Genomic DNA, 24,504 nt, shown 5'->3' with positions numbered 1-24,504 from the left:
CTCTATTATAATTGTGAAGGTTTAAATTGATACAAATACGAAAATTAAATGTTTAAATTAATACACTTATCAAAGAATGAGATGGATTCTTCTGAAACTCGGTTTGGAGTTGATACATGTTGTTAGCTTTGTAGATGAAATTAAAAGGGTCATGATTACATATGAAATCAATGAATGATTGATTTAATTTGTTGGTTATGAAAAGGAGATAGAATGAGTGCTTATGGGACTAAATTTGAAGGGGATTGAGAGATTTACTCTAAACCATTCTTGCATCCAATCCTTCAAAAACCTTACAATAAACACAAAGTCGGTACCACCATTAATTACAATGTCAAATATCTTTTTTCCAATATCAACATACTCAACAATTTGATATTAATGCTAAAGATTGATAAAATGTTAAAAGATATTTGGGATTTCATTCTCTTAAAGGAGGGAAATGCCACTTGAGATTATAGAGCAAGAATATAAGTAAAATTTAGTTCAAAAGAAATTGTAATTTTCTCATTATTTTTTAAAATCTTTTTACGATATGTTAAGAGTGAAAATAGAACGTTAAACTTTGATGTTGGTAGTACAAATTCATATCAATTTAGCTATACTCATGCTAACACATAAATCGTCTTATCTTTAACTCATCGTTCAATAAGATGAGTCAATATCCATTATCAAAAAATGATTTCTTGCAAAAGAATTCTTTTAGAGTTGTTAAGAGGGTGTAACAATTTCATCAATATATAAAAATATAATAAACCAATAATACAATTTGATTAAGTTATAAATTTTATCCCTAAACGTTGAGAGTTGTAGTTGACAAACCTTCGAATATCAAAAAAAAAAAAAAAGGGAATTTTTGAAATTTATGAACTTAAAACAATTTTTTTTAAAGATGTTCAACAATTATCCAATCAAAATTAATGATGTGTTTGGTTGTAAATATACATAATTTTGACCTAAAAGATCCCAATTTTAAATCTCCCTTGCATGGTAGATTTGAGCCTAGCTCAAGAGTATACCCCTTGATTGATTAAAAGTTAGAATTTTCTACACCACTTGTCAGAGAAAAAAAATATTGATATTCCCATGAGTTCATTATCGCCATTAGAGGTGAATCAATATTTCTATCGACATCAATACTTTATCAATATTTCTATTGACATCAACACTTTATCAATATTTTTCTAAAATCAAGACTCCAATACTTTCATCCACGTTGATATTCAAATTAGGTCATAATTTTTTAAAAAACAAATTGGAGAGAATTTGAACTCGAGACTCCTTGTTCTCACTTACATAAAAATGTCAATTGAGCTAAATTCTTGACAAATTAGACACTACAAAAAATCAGGGTGTTTCCGACACACAAAACGACGTTGGAAGAAAATACGTTGGGACAGACACCTTTCTCCAACGTCATTTTATACACATCGAGAAACGACGAACACATTATTTTATTATTAACATTTATCGACGTTGTGAATGCATCGTCAAAAAACAAGAACTCATTCTCGACCTCTGGGTGTAAGGCGTCAATGTACATAATCATTATCACATGGATTTCAAGTTATAGAATTGCGTGAGTCAGAAAATTTATCTCACAATTTCTTCTCACTTGCGATGGGACCATCACTTGACGTTCGATGTTATAATGGATGTATTGTCGGTGGGGTGAGATTTCACACGTTAGAACATGATTTCCAGCGTACTACACAAAATAGTGGAGTGATGATAATCAATGAAAGCAATGCCAGTGGAAGTCACGACAACATAATTTCTATGATGTTTTTGACGAAGTGTTGCACGTTCAATATCTGATGGGAATAAGTGTTTGGCTTTTTAAGTGTCGTTGGTATGACACAGATAGCAACAAAAGCCAAAGGACACATGTGGAATTAGGGTACAAAGCTATCAACACGTCCCATTTTTTGTTCACCAAGGAACCGATCATTCTTGTTACACAAGCACATAAGTATTTTACCTAGAAGACCCAAAAATTGTAATAATTGAAAAGTTGTCCAAGTGGCCCAGAATAAGTGTATATAGGATGTGCCCGAAGTGGACGATGTTGAGATTGAGCAACTGAATGCACTCAAAATCGTTGTCGGCTGTCAAGTGGATGAACACATTAAGGATGACACTCTGTGCAGGACTGACGTTGATCCTACAATTATCAAAAGACCGATTATGCATCATGTCACTAATGACTTCATAGACGATGAGGATGAACAATTATCACATCAAAGCGGGTCAAGCGACGACAAATGATAGTGACATACCACATACCCACATGATTAATTAGTTTATATGTCCACGGGTACTATGTCATCATTTTCGAGCGGTTTCGAGGAGACAGATGCAATGTTCCTCGAGTTCGGTGATGATCTAAACACGGCAGGAGGGTCGTCCTCGATGGGCGACAATTCGGATGAATCTCTCGGTATGTTAGCTCATAATTATTTTAACTTTTTTCTCACATTAATTTGTTGTTTTATTCAACAGAAAGTATTCAACCATCTCTGACTCCTACGAGACGTGCACAGCCTCGACTCTTGGAGTTGGAGAGGTATGTCCATCCCAATGGTAGGATTCTCATGTCTATGGCCCCTGGCGCGAAGAAGCCCATTTCGCCACACGTTGTTCTGTTCATCTAGGCCATTAGCGTGTGTGTAAGGAAAACATTTCAAGTTCGTTGCCTTAAGTGGGCTGATGTTGGAAGAGAATACATAGAGGTCATCAATGGCGATCTATAGGTACGTGCAATACACAATTCTGTTTTTATTTGAAACATACTTAAATTAACCAACCTAATGTGTGGTGTTCTATAATGTATAATGTTTTTTCGTGCTTGATTTCAATGATCAAACTATGAATAGATTTGTTGAACATCAAATGCATAAAATAATTAAAGAAATAATAAGTTTCACACTGCATAAATTGATCTTAAAATCATTTTGTTAAAAAATCATTAAAAAAATTATTTTGGAAAGAAAAAAAAAAGAATTTACAAAAATGATATTCTGAAAAATATATTTTTATTGTAATGAATTTTTTTTTAGATATTTCATTTTATTTGTTGTGCTTTCATCATTTTCCTCTTTCCAACTTATTTGCCACTATTTGAAAATACCAACTCTTAGAGTTGTTACATAATTCATCTTTGAATTGACTTATAGTGACATTTGTTAGGTTTAGTAAGATATATATTTGTGAAAATTTCAAATAAATGGATAGAAGTAGAATATTTTGGGATTTTTTTTAAAATTTTCTTAACTATTTAATTTATGTTAATTTATATATTTATAACATGAAAACGTACATACATTTAACAAAATACCAAACTATTTACGGTTTGGATAGGAAAGTGTTAGCCATTTTTTAAAATATTTCAGCTTTGCCCTTCCATCTTTTTCTCGATGAAATCGTCTCTTCCTCCTACGATTTCTTTCATCTTCTTCCTCATCTTCTTCCTCCTACGATTTCTTTCATCGTGTTTTTCTTTTCCTCTTCTTTTTTTTTTCTGCAATTTTTTTCCGTAATCTTTCCTATTTTTCAATTCTTTTTTTACATCGTTAAATCTTTTCATCGTCTTTCTTCTTTTTCTTTCTTTTTCCGCTACGATTTCTTTCCATCGTCTTTTTCTCGCTCTGATTTATTTCAATCGTTTTCTTTCCATAGTCTTTTTTTCGCTCTGATTTATTTCAATCGTCTTTCTTCTTTTCCTCTTCTTTTTTTATGTTGTGATCGTGTAAAAAAAATAAATCATCGGTAGAGAAATCTAAACAATCCTGTACCAAAAAATTAAAAAAATCGTTTAGCCAAATCGTACCGAGTTTTGAAAAAAAAAATTGTTTTGGGGCCCAAATTTAATCTATCAAATCAAAACGATCATGTGAACAAATTTAAACGTAACAAAATTAAATTATGTAACAAAATTAAGCGATAGAATTGAAAAACTTAACCAAATTAAACGATCATCTAACAAAATTAAATGTCAAATCTAAATCTAAACAATCAGTAACCAAATTAAATGATATAATTGAAAAATAAATTATAATAATATTTAAAAAATGATATACCAAACAAGCCAAATTTAGACTCGCAAATATATTGATGAGGTATTTCTGTATGTACGTGGTTTTTTCCATTTTTGAAATTGTCGTAGTCTACCATTTTTTTATATTTAAAAAAAAAACAGACTTATAATATTGTATTTCTTGATGTTTCGATTATGTCTCATTTTTAGAAACATTTTGAGAAAAATTAAAAACCCATTTCTGTTTAGATGAGTTGGAACTGCTCCTTCTGACCTTCTCGAATCTTGATTAGCCTCTACCGAAGCCAACTCTCTGACGGCTAACTAACAAATTCATACTCTCAATTTCCCATTCCTTCCTTCCATCCTCCATTCTTTCCTTCCACCCATTCAATATCTCCAATGGCGGATACTACTTCCGATGCATTCTCATCGCCCTTCATGACTGAATTTCTCATAAAATCCGGTGGAACCGCCATTGTTGATGGTGGTTTGGCCACCGAGCTCGAACGACACGGCGCCGACCTTAACGATCCTCTTTGGAGCGCTAAATGTCTCCTCACTTCCCCTCATCTTATTCACAGAGTATATCTCTTCAGTTTTCTGGTTTCTTAATTGCTTTTTTAATGGTGTTTTGGTGGAAGGAATAATTGTTAATCTTAGTATAATCACAATTTTGTATGATTTCTTTCTCAATTTTTAATCTCTAATTCTTCTGACCGACCCTCTATGTTGTTTTGAAAAGTCAATTATAACATTAATAATTATAATGTTGGTTTGGCTTATCTGTTTTACCTCACTTAGGATTTCGCTTTCACTTAATTATATGATTGATCTCTAGTTTTGTAGGTGGGTGGAGCTTTTTTCTGCTCATATTTCACTGCTTTCATGCAAATAGCTTTTGTTTGTGACGAATTTAGTTCTGTTTTCAGTTTATTGTTTGTTGATTTACAAATTTGTATTCACCCATTGGGTTTGGCTCACTTTTATCCATTGTTTGAGAGTGCTAAAAAGTTCTTTTAGTTTTTAGTAAATCACTTTGTTGTTTGGTTCCATTTCTCTTAAAAGCATTTCATGGTGGTTTTGACTTTTTCTTGAAAAATATTTTTATGTTTCTCCCGGGTTTGATGAATTTTAATGGATAGAGTTACCAAAAGTCTTTTGAACATGGTTAAGAGCATTTTCAAACATGGATTTTACTGCATTCATGGTTGTATAGGGGCAAAAGTAGGAATAAAGTAACAAGACAGATGACACAATTCCTTCTATATGGTGCTTTCTCTGCTTTTTCTTCATTTTCATACTTCACAAAAATATATTTAGCATTTTCTATGATGTCATTTGTCAATAAGAACCTTTCTCGTTTTGTTTTTGTTTGTTTGTTTCTTTTCTTTTCTTTTCTTTTCTTTTTTTTTTTTTTTTTTGTCACTTTGCTTTCTTTTGAAGTATTGATAATTTTCTATGATGTTATTTTATTTCTCAACAAGAACCTTTAGAAGTGGGATATAAAGCTCTTATGGACTGAGACTAATTATAAGTATGAAATGATAAAAAACAATGCAGTCAAGTAAAATGGTGGTCATGGTCATAATGATGATGATAATAAACAATAGCACGTATAAGTTATAGTTTGTATTTCAATTGAACTTTAAGCATCATTATCGCATTGATCTTTTTCGATTATTTCTTTGGTATTGTGTGGTACAGGTACACATGGATTACCTTGAAGCAGGGGCAGATATTATCATCACGGCATCTTATCAAGTAATTCTCACATCCGATTTTCTAATGATGTTTCTATCATAAAATCAAACCAATTGTCATTTTATCTCCCCAGGCCACCATCCAGGGATTTGAGTCCAAAGGACTTTCAAGAGATGAAAGTGAATCCTTGTTAAGAAAGAGTGTGGAGATTGCCTGTTCGGCACGGGATAACTATTATGACAGGTGTAATACAAGTACTTCTGATGAGAGCCCAGATGGTAAAATTTTCAAAAAACGTCAGATACTTATAGCAGCTTCTGTGGGGAGCTATGGAGCATATTTGGCTGATGGGTCTGAGTACAGGTGAGTGGATTTATTATTATTATTATTATTATTATTAGTTTCATTTTATCTAAATACTACTTCTGGGGGGATTTTACATCGATATATGAAGTTTTATTTGGATGTTTCATCAGTAAATGCAACCTTCTATCTATCAATTTTTTATGCCAACTATAACCAATGTAAAAATTTCCGTCTAATTTCAACTCAGAAGTGATTGGATGTTCTTTTTGTTTCTGCCATTTGTAGTGGTATTTATGGTGACAGTATGACACTTGAGGCTCTGAAAGACTTCCATAGAAAAAGAGTAAAAGTGCTTGCAGAGTCGGGGGCTGACCTGATTGCATTTGAGACCATTCCCAATAAACTTGAAGCCAAGGTATTTGATCGTAATGCATTGAAACTAACAACTATGTCATCTTTTAATGGTGGTGCATTGTGAACTTTATATATTTTTCATATCTGGGACCATTTCCTTGCATTGGAATTTTTTACTGCAACATGCAATTTTCGAAAGATTGTTTTTTTTTTTATGGGATCATGATCACTTTTCTGGTATTTCGTCATTGCATGCTGTGTAAATTGGACATTGATTGGTCGATCATGCATGCTATGTGTACAGGCATATGCAGAACTCTTGGAGGAAGAAAATATCAGCCTTCCTGCATGGTTTGCTTTCAACTCAAAGGATGGTATCCATGTGGTTAGTGGTGATTCTTATTCAGAATGTGTTTCGATTGCTGAATCATGTAGAAATACCGTTGCAGTTGGAATTAACTGTACACCACCCAGATTTATTCATGGTCTAATATCTTCCATAAAGAAGGTAAAATATCCCATTTTATTTTTTAATTGAATAATCTCAATTAGACGATGCACTTCTGTCGAAGTACAGCATTTGAGTTTAATGTATCTCATTTGTCTATCACATTTGTTCCAGATAGTTGAATGTTAGAGCCTTTTCAAGGTTAATGCCAAGGGATATATGCCAACTTTTATTGGCTCTTCTATTAATTTCTGTATAAAATAAAAAATTGAAAGAAAAGAGAAAATTTTACCATTTTGTTTTGATTATTTATTGCATTAATGTCCTTTCCTCTTCCTTCCTTGAGTTTCACTTGTTCTTCACTCGTGATAAATTATAGATAAGTGGAAAGTGTCAATTTCTTCTTTTTATTTTTATTTTTATAATTATCTTGTGTCTATCGATCGTATCATGTGAGTTTGTTTTTTTGCAAGCAGCAGTGGAAAACTAATTTATTGCTCTTTCAGGTCACTACAAAGCCTATAGTGATATATCCAAATAGTGGTGAAAGTTATGATGCTGATCTAAAGGAATGGGTGGTAAGTTCATTTCATAATTATCTTTATCTCTAGTCCTTTCAGACTTTTCTTCAGTTGAAATTATTATATTTCTCCTTTGCACTTTCCAAAACCATTTTTGAAGAACAGATAAGAGATTGTATGGTTTCATTACTTTTTAGCCCTTTACCATGCTGAGACGTTAATGCATGTTGATCACAAAAACTACTTCTTACACTCCATCTAATTTTTTTTAAAAAATTGACCTTCCAAAGAATGTGAATCAGTCTTTGTAGTTACATAACAAGCCTGTTGGAAAATTTAAATGGAATTACATTTTATAAAGAACACGTAGCCAGTCCAGAGTTGAAAAATGAATCAGGCAAGGAGGCTATTTCATTTTGTTTCCCCATTTTTTTTCCACCCTTGTGATTGAGCTAGTAGTTGCTCAAACAGCTCGCATGAACCTCAATCGATTCCATTAAACAACCACTTGGTTCTATTTCATTTAGTGTCTAAAAACGTGTACGATATTTAATATTTGGTTAGTACCAGATTGCACATTGGAATATACATTGAATGATTTGGTTTGTTTATATAATAGTGAAATATAAAGTTCTTCTGTACTCCAAACAACCGTCCACCCTATTAGTATAGAGATCATTCCTAATATACCTAAGGCTAATCATCGATGGTAATTTGTGTACAATGCTAGTAAATGATCTAGATTTGCAATTATCAACTAACATGCATTTTAACTATCAACCCTGAGCTCTTATGTTCAATCCCACATCCCATATGTTGACCAAAAAAAAAAAAAAGAGATAGAGGAGAGTGATCTCTTCCTAAAATTTACAATTATAACTAAAATGTATTTTATATGTTGAAGTTCAATTTTAATAGTATTTGGCGGTTTGAAAGAGTTCTAACATACATAAATAAGTTCCATGAATTCTTCTCTCATTAAAAATTGATCTTAATTTCATTTCTGAAGGGGCAGGTTTGTTATCATTTCCGACAGTCATTCTGTACTAAAGCTAGAAATAGGAGGAATGAACTGTTGACTTATCTCTTAACTATGGTATTTGAAGAATAGTCCTGAAATGTAACTTTTTTTACTACGTGCTGCAGCAAAATACTGGGGTCTCGGATGATGATTTTGTATCTTATGTAAACAAATGGTGTGAGACCGGGGCATCATTGTTTGGAGGTTGCTGTCGAACCACTCCAAATACAATCAGGGGAATTTACAGGACCCTTTCAAAGAGATAAGAAAACCATTCTCTAACATAACGATTTTGGTGCATTTCAAGGAGTAACATCTCAATTTTGAAGGTAAGTCTAATCTGAGGATGTCTCTTGGATTCTTATGTGGCAACTTATCTTTCATCAAATTTGACGGTAAGACTTGGCTGATGAATGTAAGGATTGCATTTTCTGGATTAGATTACTTATCTCCTTCCCCTCTCCCCATCCTCCTTTTCTTGTTCTTAATTTATTGGACCTGCATTCTCCTGATTCATGAGATTATTTTTTGTACGTATATCATTATTCGGCTTATGTTTCGTTGTATGGTGCAAAGGTTTTGGGAGAAACATTGCATGGATGCATGGGTAAAAGGCAGTCATTTCAATGCTGAGATCTGATACATAACACATGTAGGTTCATTTGAATGTGAAACTATTATCTTATCTAATGGATAGGTTTTCTTTGATTAGTAAGTTATAAAAGAACGATCTTTTTCTTAACACCTTCTATGGAGAGGATTGAAATTGCCAAGGGGAGTAGCTGGCCATTAGGTTCAGGAAATTCAGGAATTTCTTGTCCATTTTTTTAGTGGGTTTGGACCATTTCTCATTGCTCTCGAATAGTAACAACTCCCAATTCTTAATTCCATGGATATGTGATAAATTGACTTTCGAAAGAAATCTTTGCAATTAAATTCTAATATAGACTTTAATTTACTTAACAACAAAAGTAACCCAGTATCTGATTAGCCATTTTAGTTTAGTGCACAAGTTAAATTTGAGTTGAAAATAGAGAAAAATAGTAAGTTTGGAACGGTTTGAATATGATCTGTGATACTAAACCAAATTGCAATAATTGGTGCATTCAATCGATAAAAGATGAACGTGTAATCAATTGTAATCCCTAAGACTATGTAATAATTATTTTTATAATATGTTCTTTTAAGAGTTTTCAAATCTTTAAAAAGTAATTTTTAAAATCTTTTTTTTTTTTTTTTTTGCTTTATAAATATGAAATCTAAAAAAAAAAAGTAATTTTTAAAATCCCCTTTTTTGTTTTACATATTTGAGTAAGAAGTGACAAAGCATTTAGTTGATGTGTGACTGTGTGTATACAATAGATGGATATAAGAAAATTATTTTAAATTGTAAAATCGATTATAAAATATAATAAAATTTCAGAGATATTAATGGACAAAAGTCTCTATATACATCATTTTGTATGAATTTTTATAACTTTCTACTTCATCAAATTGCAAACTTCAGGAGTATTGTGATCTTGACCTACTACTTAAAAAGTCATTTTAAAGTTCAAATAAGTTATCACTCCAAAATCAATATAATAGAATAACAGCCTTAGAGCTAACCCCTAATTTTTTTTCTTTTGTTTCTTGAGATCATCAAACGATCATCTTCAAACATTAACTTCCTGTGTAGCACCAAAAGAGTTTAAAAATCCAAGTTCTTCTTTCACCGTCATATACAACTGTTGGGTTACTGAAGCTGTTTTATCCATGACCATAAAAAACATCATTCTTGACGCAACTGAACACCCAGTAAAAATGGTACAAAATCAGCTATACACAATTTTCATATGCACCTTAAATCCATGCAGATGATAGTTGCCTCTACATATGGGGACTGAACCTCAACGAATAACATTTGTCCGACATTTTGCAGTGCATCAACTTCAGTTCCTCTCAGCTGCTTTTTTCTGGGTAAATAATAAGTTAGTTGCAATGGATGGTCAAGTATCAAAACCTGAGTAGATGCCGCTTTCCCTCAACATTCTCTTTTCTTCTTCAACATAGTTTTTCCCCCTGCTTGCTTGACCAAGCTCTCTTTTCCTCTTTTCCTTTTGGGAGAAGGAAACATTCTTCTTCTCCCTCTCCTTCTCCTTCTCCCTCTCTTTCTCCTTCCGAGTTTGTGCTGTTAGCAGCTGCTCCCCATTTTCTAATGCAGCCCTTGTTTTCTGTCTCTCTTCATATGATTCTTCGGTTTCTCTGTTTTCCCGAGTTTCCCTGCCAGTAGACCATGACCAATCTTGCTTCTCATTCTCCTTTGGAGGTGGTACTTTCAAGACTGATGGACCACCTCTGTAGCCATGGCGTTGCAATGTATCGAAGTCCACAGCAACACTTTTCCGCTTTCCTCCAGATTTGACTGAAAACAAGTAGCAGTATACACAACCATAAGAAACCTAATGGCTTTCTTTTTTGGTACTTAGAATAGAGAGATGTAGCAGATATTACACAGCATATTTTCTCAGTTTTTTATATCCGAACTACATATTCAATGAGTTGTTTCATTGCTCACATTCAAATCTTCTAGTTCTAGCCCCTTCGTGTTTTTTTTTTTTCTTTTTTTTTTAAGAAAAAACACTTTCATTGTGAAAATAAAAATGAAAAGCATACAAAAAACCCAACCCACAAAAGGAAGAGCCTCCTCTATGAAAAGGGAATCCAACTATTCAAAACAACACCTATAGAATAGTTACAATTACAAAAGGCCTAAAAGATCTAAGCCTTGAGAAAAACATGATAACGAACAAGAGACCAAGTTTCACTAGGATCCTCTCCACCCCTTCATGCCCATAGTACTTAGGGAAATTAATCAGCCTTAGTGCCTTACTGGAAAGTCAAAAGGTCCCAACTCTTCTCATAAGTATTCACAAACCGAGATTATTCTATCTTTTAAAACGGAAACAAAAAATTCATTGATATAATGAAAAGAGAGTACTATTCTAAAATACAAGAAATATAATGAAAAGTGACTACTACTCCAAAGTACAAGAACTCCAAATATAAGACAAATATTGGAGACAAACACAACTAATGAAGAAATCCATAAACTAAAAGGCACAAAAATCTTAGAGAGAGAGTCCCACGAGAAACTAAAGACAAACTGAACCAAAGCGTACCAAGTCAAACAAAGAGAAATATCAAGCCAAGAAACTGACAAACCAAGATTATCTAACGAACCAAAATATATATATTATGCATTCACATCTCCGTTTAAGTGAGCCTAGTCCTATCAATTCTACTTGAACGAACTCAGGAAAACTTGAAATACTCATAACTGTAAGGGTCAAACTAATTACCTTTATCTCATATATATGTGTGTGTGTGTGTGTGTGTTTACGTGTGTATATATTACGCCCAACAATTGAATTATAGAAAGCAATATATTCAGAAGAAAAGCTACGGTCATGCACTTCAAACAAAATGTAGCATGTAGGGTAAAATAGCTAGCATTAGAGCACCCTTGCATCAGTGTATAGCTTACTTTTTTCATTACTTTCTGACACAATACGGATTACTTTATTTACAGAAAATGCAAACCAGAGAGACAAACAATTAAACGGATTCCATGAAGCTTTAGATTACAATTTCATATTCAAGAGCGAGTACCATAAATATTCCCAAGTAAAGGAAATAATAACCTTCAGTGTCTTTTTCTTTAGAGGAACGGCCACCTTTAACTCGAAAGCTGGCTTTTGTCTCGCCATTATCTTCATCGCCGTCTGAATCCGACTGTGATAAAGATGAGGAATTGTCCTCTTCATCACTCCATGGCATTGCCCTTTTCATGGCAAAGCAAGTTGAGAATCTGAAGAAAATTATGGTTCATTCAAATCAATCAGCCAGTATCCAAATAAAGAAAAAAGAAAAGAAAAGAAAAACCCAGCCCCACAATCACAATACTCAATTAAAAGACCCAGAATCAGGAAAATAATTGAATTGAAGTCAACTGCAGTACACAGAACAGAGTGAGTTGCTTCATGAAACAATGGCAAAACTTAGCAAAATAGAGTTCTTTTGTAAAGCTGAAAAGCATAAACAGGGAAAGAGGAAACGGTGCGTGCAATTTGAAATTCGTATAAGATACAAGAATCGTGGAGAAAGATAGAAGGAAGAGAGTAGTACCAAGTGGAAATTGGAAGATCGAAGGTGGGGAGTGAAGTTCGGTTGAAAATTAAGGGATTGTGAGAATTTGGGAAAGCAAAGTGAAGCCCTTTTCTGACTTCATGGGGCTCACGGTTTTTTTTTTTTTTTTTTCTTTTAAATAAAGTATAAAAAACCATAAACTTTCTATAAATTATAAAAATATCCATAACTTTCTAGTGGGTGTGGGTGTGGGTGTGGGTGTCATCAAATATGGTCGTAAAGAGTGTACAAATTTTTACACTTAGTTTCCGATGGTAATCCATAATATTTTATTTTAAAAATAATCATCAACTATTAAGAAGTTTTGTAAATATCTTTAAATTTTAAAAAGTTTAAAAATATTTTTATTAATCCAAAATTTAAACGCTAAAATTTCCCATAATTTAAATTTATATCGATACATCAATATTTTTATCGATGTTTTTACATTTCTATGGGTTTGATATCAAAATATATATATCACATTGCTGAAAAGTACACAAATCACAAGAAACAAATATCAAAATTATATCAATACAAAAATAATATAAATAATAAACATCTTTAATTATCCGAAAATAATAAAATATTTAGTTATCAAGTCGATTTTATTTTTTGATTTTGTTTGTTTTTATAACATTTTTAGAAATATCCATTAAAATCAAAATTTATGTTAAGATTTTGATATACATCGACATCGTATTTTATTTTAAATCATAAATTCTACGAAATCTCCTGAAATTCTAAAATAAAAAATTCTCTTTAAAACATACTAGTTAAATAAAAAAAAAAATATCATACTATTAAATCTATAAAACTTTTAATTTTATAGATACTAAAACAAAAATTTGTTCCTATGAGTGTGACAATTTTTTTATTTCATTAAACCCAAACTTTTAGAATAATTTTCTTTTTTATAAACAAACTGAGTTTAACAAAATTATTTTTCCTTTAATTATGAGCTTAAATACCAAGTTAATTTAAATAATAAGAGGAGATTCAAATTTCTAATTATATAATATTGTCTCATTAAACTATGTTTAAGTTACTTAATTACGAAGATAAATATACTTCTTTCTAATACAACAATGACAATAACGTTAAGAACGTGAGATCAAACCTTCGACCTCCAACGTGCAGTTAAAAAGCATAATATTCTACTAAACTTTTTCAAAAAGAAAATAAATTATTTTGTAGAGTAGACAAAGGATGTGAAATGATTTTGGTACTCTTAATATTGGGCCTGTTCCAACTAGGCTTTAATATAGCCCTCATTTGGCCCATAATAAATTTAGCTTTTCCCTTTCTTGATTAATCACATTTATCCTCATAATTATTGTGACAAAGATGAGGGTTTTTTTTTCCCTCTGAAACACGGAAGTAGTGATTCTAAGAATGATGTAACACACTCAAATATCTAATTATAAGATAAGGTCTGAATTCTTTTTCCCTAAAGGTGGTACTAGTTTTTTTAGTCTTACTTACTTTCGATGTAAAACCCACTCTAAATGCTTGATTAGTAGTGTTTTTTATTTGGGCTGAGTGGGGATATAGCATTGGGCCCTAAATTAATTAAGGATATAGCAAAAGTTTAAAAATTTTGCAAATATGGCAAATTTTAACAACAAAGACAAAAATGCACCTACAGATACACATTAATCTTCTGGAATACGATTTCAAGCAGACTTCTTCATGTTTTCCTTCCATTTTCTACTTTCTTCGTACTCCGATTTGGTTTTTCAGTACCGGTACCGGTGCCTTCCGTTGCGCTACGTTCTCCACTTCATCTTACAGACTTCTTTGCTTTGCGTTATTCACTTGCTACATTCTCCATTGCGCTACGTTCTCCACTCCACCTATACAATCGTAAGTTATTTGCTTTTTGTTTGAAATAGTAAGTTATTTTCGTAAGGTATCTTTGTTTTCGTTTGGTCGTAACCTGTTTGAAGAAGATTTTCTTCATTTTCTATTTGTTTGAAATTGATTCCTACATTTTCTGTTTGGTTGTGCTCTATTTTTCAGTTTGTGTTTCTATCACTGATTGACAGATTTAGAGGATGTTTAACTTGTTTATGTTGGAATGTTTAACTTGTTTGTTTGGCATGCTGATCTATTTTAGGTTTGTGTATTAGTGTATAGGGTTAGGGTCTATCAGTGATATATTTGTATCACTGATTATCTTGAGGGATATTTAGTTTATTTACATTGGGATGTTAGTAGATAATTTAGTTTAATATATATTTTTATGTGATGTTGTTTATGTTCTATAAGTGATACGTTTCTATCAACTTGAAGGATGTTTTATTTGTTTGTGTTTGATTGTTATTAGATGTTTTAGTTTAATGTGCACTTTTTATATGTTGTTGCTTAGGGTTTATCGATGATGTGTTTCAATCTCTGATAGTCTTGGAAGATGTTTAGCCCGTTTGACTTGGGAAGTTAGTAGAAGCTCTAGTTTAATGTGGATTTTGTGTGTTATGTTGCTTATGGTCTATTAGTAATATGTTTCTATCACTGATTGACAAATTTAGATGATGTTTAACTTGTTAATTATGTTTGGATATTTAACTTGTTTGTTTGACATGTTAACCTGTTTTAGGTTTGTATGTTATTGTTTAGGGTTAGGATTTATCAGTGATATGTTTGTATCACTGATAGGCTTGAGGGATGTTTAGTTTGTTTGCATTTGGATGTTATTAGATAATTTAGTTTAATATATATTTTTATGTGATGTTGTTTATGTTCTATCAGTGATATGTTTCTATCAACTTGAAGGATGTTTTACTGTTTGTGTTGAATTGTTATTAGATATTTGTATCACCGATATGTTTGTATTACTGATATACTTGAGAGATGTTTAGTTCATTGGGTTGATGTATTTGTTGTAATTTTAATAGATGGATAAGAAAAAAGATATTATGGAAAGCGAACAAAGTGAATGTATTATAATAATCACATTTTGTTGTTTTATGATAGACTGAATGTGTATATGTATAAACTCAAATTCAATATTATTTTTTCAGGTTGTTCAAGAAAAGGCAAAAGTGAAAATTATGGAAATATCGAAGAATATTGAAAATGCTAGGCCAAAAGGACAACTTAAACCATCAAAGAAAGTGTTGGAGAATGTGAAAGAGCAAAAGAAAGAAAAAGATCAAAAGAATGCAAGAGGCAAGAAGAATGATTCTCCAAAACCAACAAGGCATTCTCCTAGAATAAAGGATCTTCCACCTAGTTTTGATTTGCAAATCTCTCAATTATAAGTAGATGGATATTGTAGTGCATTAGTTTTGTGGATATTTGTGATAGAGTTCACATTGACATAGTTTTGATTTGCTCTCAACTATGAGTAGATGGATATTGTAGTGCATTAGTTTTGTTAATATTTGTGATAGAGTTCACGTTGACATTGTTTTGATATACAAACCTCTCAATATTGAGTAGATGGATATTGTAGTGCATTAGTTTTGTGGATGTTTGTGATAGAGTTCACATTGCACCTTCATATGTAGTTGATTTTACCGTATTAATGAAGAAAAATGTTGGATTACAAGTTGAAACATTACAAGTTTTTTGTCTCTGTTTTCATTGAGATTAGTATTTATTGAACCGTTGCAAATTGGTATTAGTGGGTGCATTTTATTGGGAAAAAATTATATTAACGTATATTGGTTTCTATCACTAATAGAAACTATTGGCGATGACTACACAATAAAGTCTATCATTAATAGAAACTATCGGTGATAGATTTTATAGTGGATTACTTCATATTACTAATTTACAATAAAGTCACTTTTACTTTCATAGGACTTAAAAAAAGGTAGACTATTATTGAAAGGTTTGAATCAAACAAATAGAAAATATTTACTACAAAAAAAATTATATGCTCATGCTAAAAGATTATTATCAAAAACATAATATCACATCATTGTAAAAATGGTGAAAATCTGCAATTTCTACGATTGTGACCAGCACGATGACAATGATTGCATTTTAAGTGACTTTTCTCCTCGCCAATTGATAGTATTCTTTATTTTCGCAGTCCTCCTTGCTCGACGCTTGAAAGTTGGAGGTAGTATGTTCATGTCAACCCCAATATACTTCCAATTAGCATGGTTCTCAATTGGACGAACTGATCCGGGACAAAAAATGTTTGGAAACAAAAGAGTAAGTACTCATATCACGCCCACAAATAACAACAAGTGCATGGGCGCATGGAATTTCATCAAGATCCCAAAATGCGACGGGTACATGATTTGCAATCTAACTGTACCATAAATTGTTTTCTTCAATCAATCACTTGAAATTCAACATCATTAATAACATTAACCTGAAAAAAAAAAAAAGAACTTAGTCAACAAATGTGGTCTATCACTGATATAGACAATCACTAATAAGAATATATCAGCGATAAAGCCTATCATTGATAGGTCTTGTTATATTACCCATTAATTAAATAAATAAACATTAAAACACAAAAACCTACTGTGAAGACAAAGTATTACACTGAAGCGTTGATAGAAGACAAAGTGTCTATCAGTGATAGACTTCTATCAATGATACACTAGGATACAAGTCTATCACTATCATTCATAGAACATGTAATTCTACAAAAATGAAATCATATCATCAATGTTTAAAAATAATAATAAAAAGAACATGTAATTCTTTTAACCTAAAAACATGAAATCAAAAAAAAAAAAAAAAAGTTCTACAAAGATTCAAACTGAAAAATTATTAAAATTGGAGGAGCCAACTAAAAATAAAGATTACAAAGATTCAAATTAGAAAATTAAAATAAGAGGAAACAACTAAAAAGAAAGATAAAATCTAAAATATTTAAAGAAAATAAATCTTAAAAAAAATTGATTACATACCAGATGATATAACGAAAGATAACTGTAAAATTGTTAGACGAGTGATTGGTTGGAGGACGAATGGTTGGATGCGGAAGAAGGTGATCTAGGAGAAAAATCACAGAGAATATGGAGAAACGACGGTAAAGATGAAGAAGGGAGAAAATCGCGAAGAATATATTAGAGAAGGGAGAAAATTGTGGAGAAATGGAGAAATGACGGTGAAAATGGAGAAGAGAGAAAATCGCTCCAATTTCCTTTTCAAAACAAGGGCAATCTTGGAATATATTTTAAAAAAATTGCTATATTTACAAATTATTTAATAAATGGTCATATACTTATTTCTAATCTTGGTGTATAATCTTATCCTATCTTATCTTTTTTAATAATAATAATAAAAAAAAAAGATTTGTGTTTGACAGTTATCGATCATTTCTAGGGGTCTTTTAAAAAATATAAAAAAATGGCAAAATATTTACACTGTATAGAACAATTCCAAAAACGGAAAAAGCTTAGAGGCCCACGGTGTAAAATATCGAAAATGCACCGTCAACCACGCAGTTAGCGCGCGTAATATATTTGCAATCGTTTAGATATGGCTACAATTTATATGCAATTGTTTAGATATGGTTAAATATATACGTCATCGTTTAGATATGACTATAATATATACACGATCATTTAGATATGGCTACAAGTCGATCGTTTAGATATGGCTACAAGACGATCGTTTACATATGATTATAATTTATACGCGATCGTTTAGATATGGTTACAATTTATACGCGATTGTTTAGATATGACTACAATTTACACGCGATCATTTAGATGTTGGTACAATTTATCTTTTTAATTCCATCGTTTAATTTTGTTACACGATCGTTTAGATTTAGAGACCCAAATCTAAATGATTTTTTTTAATTTGGTACACGATTTTTTTAATTTTTTTGTATACGATAGTTTACTTTTTTTACACGATCGTTTACATTTGGAAACTCCAATCCAAATGTTTTTTTTTTTCAAGATTTTTTATACACGATCTTTTTTTTACACAATCGTTTACTTTTTTAAATGATTGTTTACATTTGGCTACTCCAATCTAAATGATTTTTTTCAAGATTCTTTGTCTTATACACAGTCGTTTAGATTTAGTTACCCAAATGTAAACGCGTAAAAAAAGAAAAGAAGAAAGACGATTGAAAAATTAAACGACGTAAAAAAGAATAAAAAAAGAAGAAGATGTAAATATTAAACGATGTAAAAAAGAATAAAAAAAGAAGAAAGACGGTTGAAAGAAATCACAAAATCAGAAAAGAAAAAATACGATGGAAAAAAATCGCAGTGCAAAAAAAAAACAATGGAAAGATTTAACGACGTAAAAATACAATTGAAAAATAAGAAAGATGATGAAAAGAAATCGCAGAAAAAAAGAAGAGAAAAAGAAGAAAGACGATGAAAGAAATCGAAAAGAAAGACGAGGAAAGAAATCGAAAAGGAAGACGAGGAAAGAAATCGTGAGGAAAAAAAGGGCAAACTTGAAATATTTAAAAAATTGCTAATTTTATGAACTTTGTTATGCGCACCGTAAATAGTTTGGTGTTTTGTTATATTTACGTAAGTTTCTCTTATTTTTATATATATATATATATTATAGAAATTGAGATACCATTAGTTTTTTTTCCTCTAAATTTTTAAATTAAATATGATTTCTTTTTACGACACTTTATTTTTAAGTTTAACTATTCAAATTTTAATGTTTTTAATTCTTTTTTTCAAGATATGTATTGTGCATTCTTCTAACCAAAAATGAAAAAAAAAATAATACTTTTATTTATGATTTGAGAAATGAAAACAATAACAAACTTGATATCTATTTTCCATGTAATTTTTCATAGAAGTGAAAAATAAGAACAATTATATCAAAAGAATGTTCTAATTTTTATTTTTTTTTTTCACTTTGTTAAAATAACTATAACGTCAACATAAAACGAACCAACCATAATTATTATAATATTTGTTTTATATTACACTATATGTAGTATACAATACCTAATTGAGAAGAAGAAAATGATATATTAAAGTTTTTTTTCTTCATAATTTATTAATTTAACAGGGTTGTAAAGATAATCTATAATTGCAAATATTTTGATAACAAATTTTGCAAATGTAAATTAAAATTTGTTAGAAAAGAAAAGAAAAGAGAGATTGGATCCCAAATGGCAATCAATTTAGGTTTGAACAATTTTGTGGATTTGTTATAAGATATTAAAGGGGCACATGAAATTTGGCTATATGTGTGAAAGTGATTGAAAATTGACAGTGACAGAGATGAATGTAACAATCAAACCTTGTATTTATGTACATTTACAAATCAATTCTCAAAATATGCCCAAATCATTAGGTTCTAAATAAAGACAAACTAAATTAAATGCAACTTAACTTTTTATCAACAAAATTATACACACTTCAACAACAACAACAACAATAAATTGAAATGCTTCAAAGTTTTCACTTATGTGTTTGTTTGTAACTACACTACTTTCATTTGCATAATTACAATAATCTTTGGTATTTATTTTTTAAAGTGCTTTTCTTATCATTATCAAGTGAAGTTTTTACTATAATTCTACATAGTGCATGAGGAAAATAACTATTATTATTATTTAATCAAATTTATTATTTATTAGTTTGAGCGATTAAAATTTAGAACTATTTTTAAATATGATAAAATTAACTAAAGCATTTATAAAATATAACAAAATACCACAATCTATTTAAATATATATATATATATATAGTAGAGTTATTATAGATATATTATAATATCTTGCTATATTTATAAACATGTTAAGAAATTTAAAATTTAAAATATATGAACTAAAACCTAACCATTGCTTTCTATAAATACATTTATGAAATTAAATTTTCGCAATAGTATGCCATTTATCCATTTAAGCATGAGATTATACACGTGCAAAAAAAATCTTTCTACCGTTAAGGATAAATATCTTTGCTGTCTCATTTTGTTAAGCAAATCTAGACTATGTTGAATCCAAAAAAAACATGTTATTAAAGACATCTACATTTTATAATTCATATAGAACATTTATTAAAGGTAACAACGCCCTTGTAACAATCTTCCAGAAGACAATAAATAAATAAAAAGAAGCAATCATTAACAAAAATCAATTTTGTTTTTGAAATTAGTGTACCTTTATTTTCATTTTAATTGAATTTTAACACAAAAGAAAATTGGATGATTGCAATAATAATAGTTGTTTTCTAAGTAAATTCTTGAATTTTCTCACATAACTGTTTGATTTAAATCAACAAAATCAGACACACACACACACGTATGTGTATATATATATATATTTATATATAATACCCCTAATAAGAATACCTAAATCTTTGTCCTTTCTTCTTTTGTCCACCATCCAATTTTGTCTCTCCTATCTATACTGACTTGCCCCTAAATAAAATACCCTACTTTATACATATAAAAGATAAGTTAGTTTATAAAGAAAAAAAAAAAAAACAAAACTAGAGACAAAATAGCAAAAGAAAAATATTAACCACGGTCGATTCTTTGCCTACAATAAAAACATGATATATAAACACGGATGCGATTTTAAAGAAGGGTATAAACTCAACTAATATTAGTGTAAGTTTAGAAGCTGAACTAAGAGATTATTATAAAATACAGAAAAGAAATGAGTATTAATATTTAGGGGATGATGCATTAAATGAAAGATGATGGAGAATACCTGTTTATGATTTGATAGGGGACATGGGTGGTGATGCAGGTTTTATGACATTGAACTGGTATCAAGATAGGGACAGAATTTTTGCTATGGTCAATGGACTTTCCCTCTCTCTCTCTCTCTCTCTCTCTCTCTCTCTCTCTCTCTCTCTCTCTCTCTCTCTCTCTATATATATATATATATATATATATATATATATCATTTCATATCTATTCCCTTTTTTATTTTATTTTTCTATCCAATTATACTTTATACTAAATAATATATATATTTCCTTCTCATTTTTTCTCTCCTTGGTGAAACCCTTCACATCAATACCATCAAAACAAAATCATTTTCCATTTTCTGAAAATAAAATAGTTTTTTCCCTTTTCCATTCTAATCCTCTTTTTCCATCCCATCTTTTTCACTCTATTAATAGTTGCAAATTATTTTAGAATAACTATTTAAACGATAGCGTCGAAAGTATTTATTAATTACAAATATACTAAAAATATCAAAGTTTATTACTAATTTGAAAACAACAAACTATTTTTTTTTTATTTTTATTATTTTTATTCTTATATGGACTCTCCTTCTAAATAAGAAAATTTTGGAATTCCCTATATTTAAAATTTTGTACTTATATGGTAATTATAAAAGAATAATAAAAAAAAAAAGCTAAAAGTAATTAAAAGCTTTTAATTAGGATTTGTTAATTGAAAATTAAAAAAGAAAAAAGTCAGAGGAGTAATTTCCCTCTAATTCCTACTAAATTCAACTATTTTGATGAGTTTTTAAGAATTTATTGTGATTTAACATGCAGACTTTATTTTTATCACTAATAAATTGTTTTGTTCTAAATCTTTAAGTTTTGCATGTAAAACTAGTTTATTGATTATTAGTAGTTTTGTTATTACTACTTGATACAAACTCAATTTAATTAGTTTGGTGATTTGTAAATAATCAACCATAAGATACTCAAATGTTTGTGAATGTAAATATTTGTTGATAATTAGTTAAATGGATAAAGAAAACTGTGTCAATTTTATATATAATAATTTACTAGAAAGATTAATGTCAAACCATAGCTAAAAAAATAAACTTTGTCGTAGACAAAAATCAGTTGACGTTTTGTAGTCTTCAACAATGAATAGACATTATCTACTAAAGCTTATTTACCGATGCTTTTTCAAACGAAGTAATGTAAGGATTGATAATCCTTTCCTCTCAATTGTTCCAAAAGCACTGTAGCTTTATTCTTTTTTGTTGACATGTTATGAACATCATCAAAGTTAATATATATTGATATTCTTCTATTCCCAACTATTTTTAAATAAATAATTAAACATTTAACGTATTTTAATTTCTAAACTTTAAATAACTATTTTTAAAATCTTCTATTTGGATATTAATAGAATAACAATATTAATCGGCAAAAATGTATATTAATCGACGAAATAATATATGAGTTTTATTCGATTATTTTTTAAAATTTTGGATTAATATGACTTAAAACTAAGTTTAGTTAAAATCCAATTAAATTTTATTTTATTAATATATCCTTTTATACATAAAATGTAATTTATCTATCAAAACAAAATTAATTCAATACATAATGTGTTTTATTTACTTTTTCATAATATTTTATTTTCTATAACATTTTAAACATAAACAAAACTTAGGGAAGGTTAATGTGGTTCCATTCCTTCTTCAAATTCATAATTACAATGAATACTATTTCAAAACTGTTGGGGTTGATGCCCTAAATCTCGTGGTCTTGTAGTTTGTAATTGTATATATAATACAAACTTTTTATTTATCTAATAAAATAAAGTGTTTTATTTTATTTGATATTTAGTTGCATTAACTCACAAAACCAATAAACTAACATCCAAGGTTATCTTCTGTAACCTAAACATGTATGTAGAGACATACAAGTGGATCATGTTTAAGTGATAACCTAAATGGTCTGTAGTAAATGGATAAGGCTGGATACCTTATCCTGGTGACACTACGAATACGGTCTGCTTTGTAGTTGTTACAATTGTTCTAAAGTGCTACAAATGATTTGATCCTAATCATTTATGTCGAGACATTAGAGCGGGGGTATTCTATACAAAGAGTTTGTATAAGACCGGACCATGAAATGAATAGTCTCTCTTATTAACACCGTTACTAGTTGAGACTACATTTCACCAGGATGACTATAGGTGACTTGACCTGAATCTTGAGTGAGTTGTGAACTCCTGCCTATGTAGGCGATCCTTTGATTTGTATGGGTGAGAGTGGCCTATGTAGCCGACTCAATATGCCTACCATTTTGGGGATTCGTCTGAATGGGGAGCTGGGAACGCAGCTACACAAGAAGGAATTCACTCCTTCTCTATAGATGGAGTAAGTAGAGAATTTGCTCTCTTAAGGGTTGATTTCAGGGCTTGAACAATGTGGCGCCACACCCTCTCTTGGCCTGAGAGGAGTTCAGTTATAGTAGGACTATAATTATTGTTCATTAGAGGAATCAATGGTACTTAAGGAGTTAGATGTAACTACAGGGGCAAAACGGTAATTTTTGGCCTAGCTGTACTTACGAGCAATTTGTGAAGGGTCATTGCACTGTTGATTGGTTATATCTAATGGACACAAAAATATATCTACAGTTAGAAGAGTGCAACTATTAGTCTTTAGTGGAATGACTAATAGTTAATGAATAGAGATTAAATTTAATTAAAGAGTTTAATTACAGTTAGAAGAGTGCAACTATTAGTCTTTTGTGAGTTTAATTAAAACAAGGCTACTCAAAAGGCCTTGGTTGGGGACCCAAGCCGAAGACCCGCAGAACGGCAAGTGCAAGCAGTTCGTCGACATCTTGTTCGCAGTCCACACAAAAAGAGATTGAATTACAAGCTAAACTTAATGAAGCTTTGGAACGGATTGAAGTACAAGATAGAAATCACCAAGCATTAGCTTCACAAGTGGAAGCTATGAAAAAGATGATTGAAGACCTAACTCGTGCACAACAGGGACCACCACATGATCCCTAGCTTCATTATGTTTATGTTTTTTCTATATTGAGAACTATATTTTGTTGTAGTCAACTTATTCGTATTATTAATTTTAATTCTATTTTTTTAATTTGTGTTTGTATATTTATTAATTTATTTTAATTTAATCCAAAACGTCGCGAAATTTTTTTGAGCAATCCGAACATCATTGTGAATGTTTGAGCAAAATATTATAAGGAAAAAAGTAAAAATACAATATTTTAAAAAATATATAAAAAAATATTTCCCGACGTTCATTACGTCGGGAAAAAAAACGTCGGAAAACAGGTTTTCCCGACGCCGG

The 24,504-nt window shown here is 30.4% G+C and overlaps 2 protein-coding genes across 2 annotated transcripts; one reads left to right on the top strand and one right to left on the bottom strand.

Moving 5' to 3' along the window:
• Positions 1–4,233: 4,233 nt before the first annotated feature.
• On the top strand, positions 4,234–9,132 carry LOC103492639 (homocysteine S-methyltransferase 2). Its single transcript, XM_008453078.3, has 7 exons — positions 4,234–4,621; positions 5,744–5,800; positions 5,874–6,103; positions 6,332–6,461; positions 6,705–6,908; positions 7,355–7,426; positions 8,516–9,132. Exons 1-7 carry the CDS (start codon positions 4,439–4,441, stop codon positions 8,654–8,656), a joined length of 1,017 nt encoding a protein of 338 aa, XP_008451300.1. The 5' UTR covers positions 4,234–4,438; the 3' UTR covers positions 8,657–9,132.
• A 947-nt stretch (positions 9,133–10,079) lies between these two features.
• LOC103492638 (uncharacterized) lies at positions 10,080–12,710 on the bottom strand. The gene is made up of 3 exons (XM_008453076.3): positions 12,558–12,710; positions 12,074–12,240; positions 10,080–10,794 (listed from the first exon to the last, which is right to left on the bottom strand). The coding sequence occupies exons 2-3, from the start codon at positions 12,219–12,221 to the stop codon at positions 10,379–10,381; spliced, it is 564 nt and encodes a 187-aa protein (XP_008451298.1). The 5' UTR covers positions 12,222–12,240; positions 12,558–12,710; the 3' UTR covers positions 10,080–10,378.
• Positions 12,711–24,504: the final 11,794 nt, after the last annotated feature.

This window comes from Cucumis melo, chromosome 1 (genome assembly GCF_025177605.1).
Source record: "Cucumis melo cultivar AY chromosome 1, USDA_Cmelo_AY_1.0, whole genome shotgun sequence".
NCBI classification, from domain to species: domain Eukaryota; kingdom Viridiplantae; phylum Streptophyta; class Magnoliopsida; order Cucurbitales; family Cucurbitaceae; genus Cucumis; species Cucumis melo.
Note: the sequence above shows the minus strand (reverse complement) of the source record. Positions and strands in the feature narration are given on the sequence as shown.

Excerpts from the sequence above, each read along its gene's own strand:
- LOC103492639 (XM_008453078.3), top strand. The coding sequence starts at position 4,439 with ATGGCGGATACTACTTCCGATGCATTCTCATCGCCCTTCATGACTGAA. Across the intron at positions 6,104-6,331 it reads GCTGATGGGTCTGAGTACAG|TGGTATTTATGGTGACAGTA; the intron begins GTGAGTGGATTT and ends TGCCATTTGTAG. Across the intron at positions 6,909-7,354 it reads TAATATCTTCCATAAAGAAG|GTCACTACAAAGCCTATAGT; the intron begins GTAAAATATCCC and ends TTGCTCTTTCAG.
- LOC103492638 (XM_008453076.3), bottom strand. The coding sequence starts at position 12,221 with ATGAAAAGGGCAATGCCATGGAGTGATGAAGAGGACAATTCCTCATCT. Across the intron at positions 10,795-12,073 it reads TAAAGAAAAAGACACTGAAG|TCAAATCTGGAGGAAAGCGG; the intron begins GTTATTATTTCC and ends ACTTGTTTTCAG.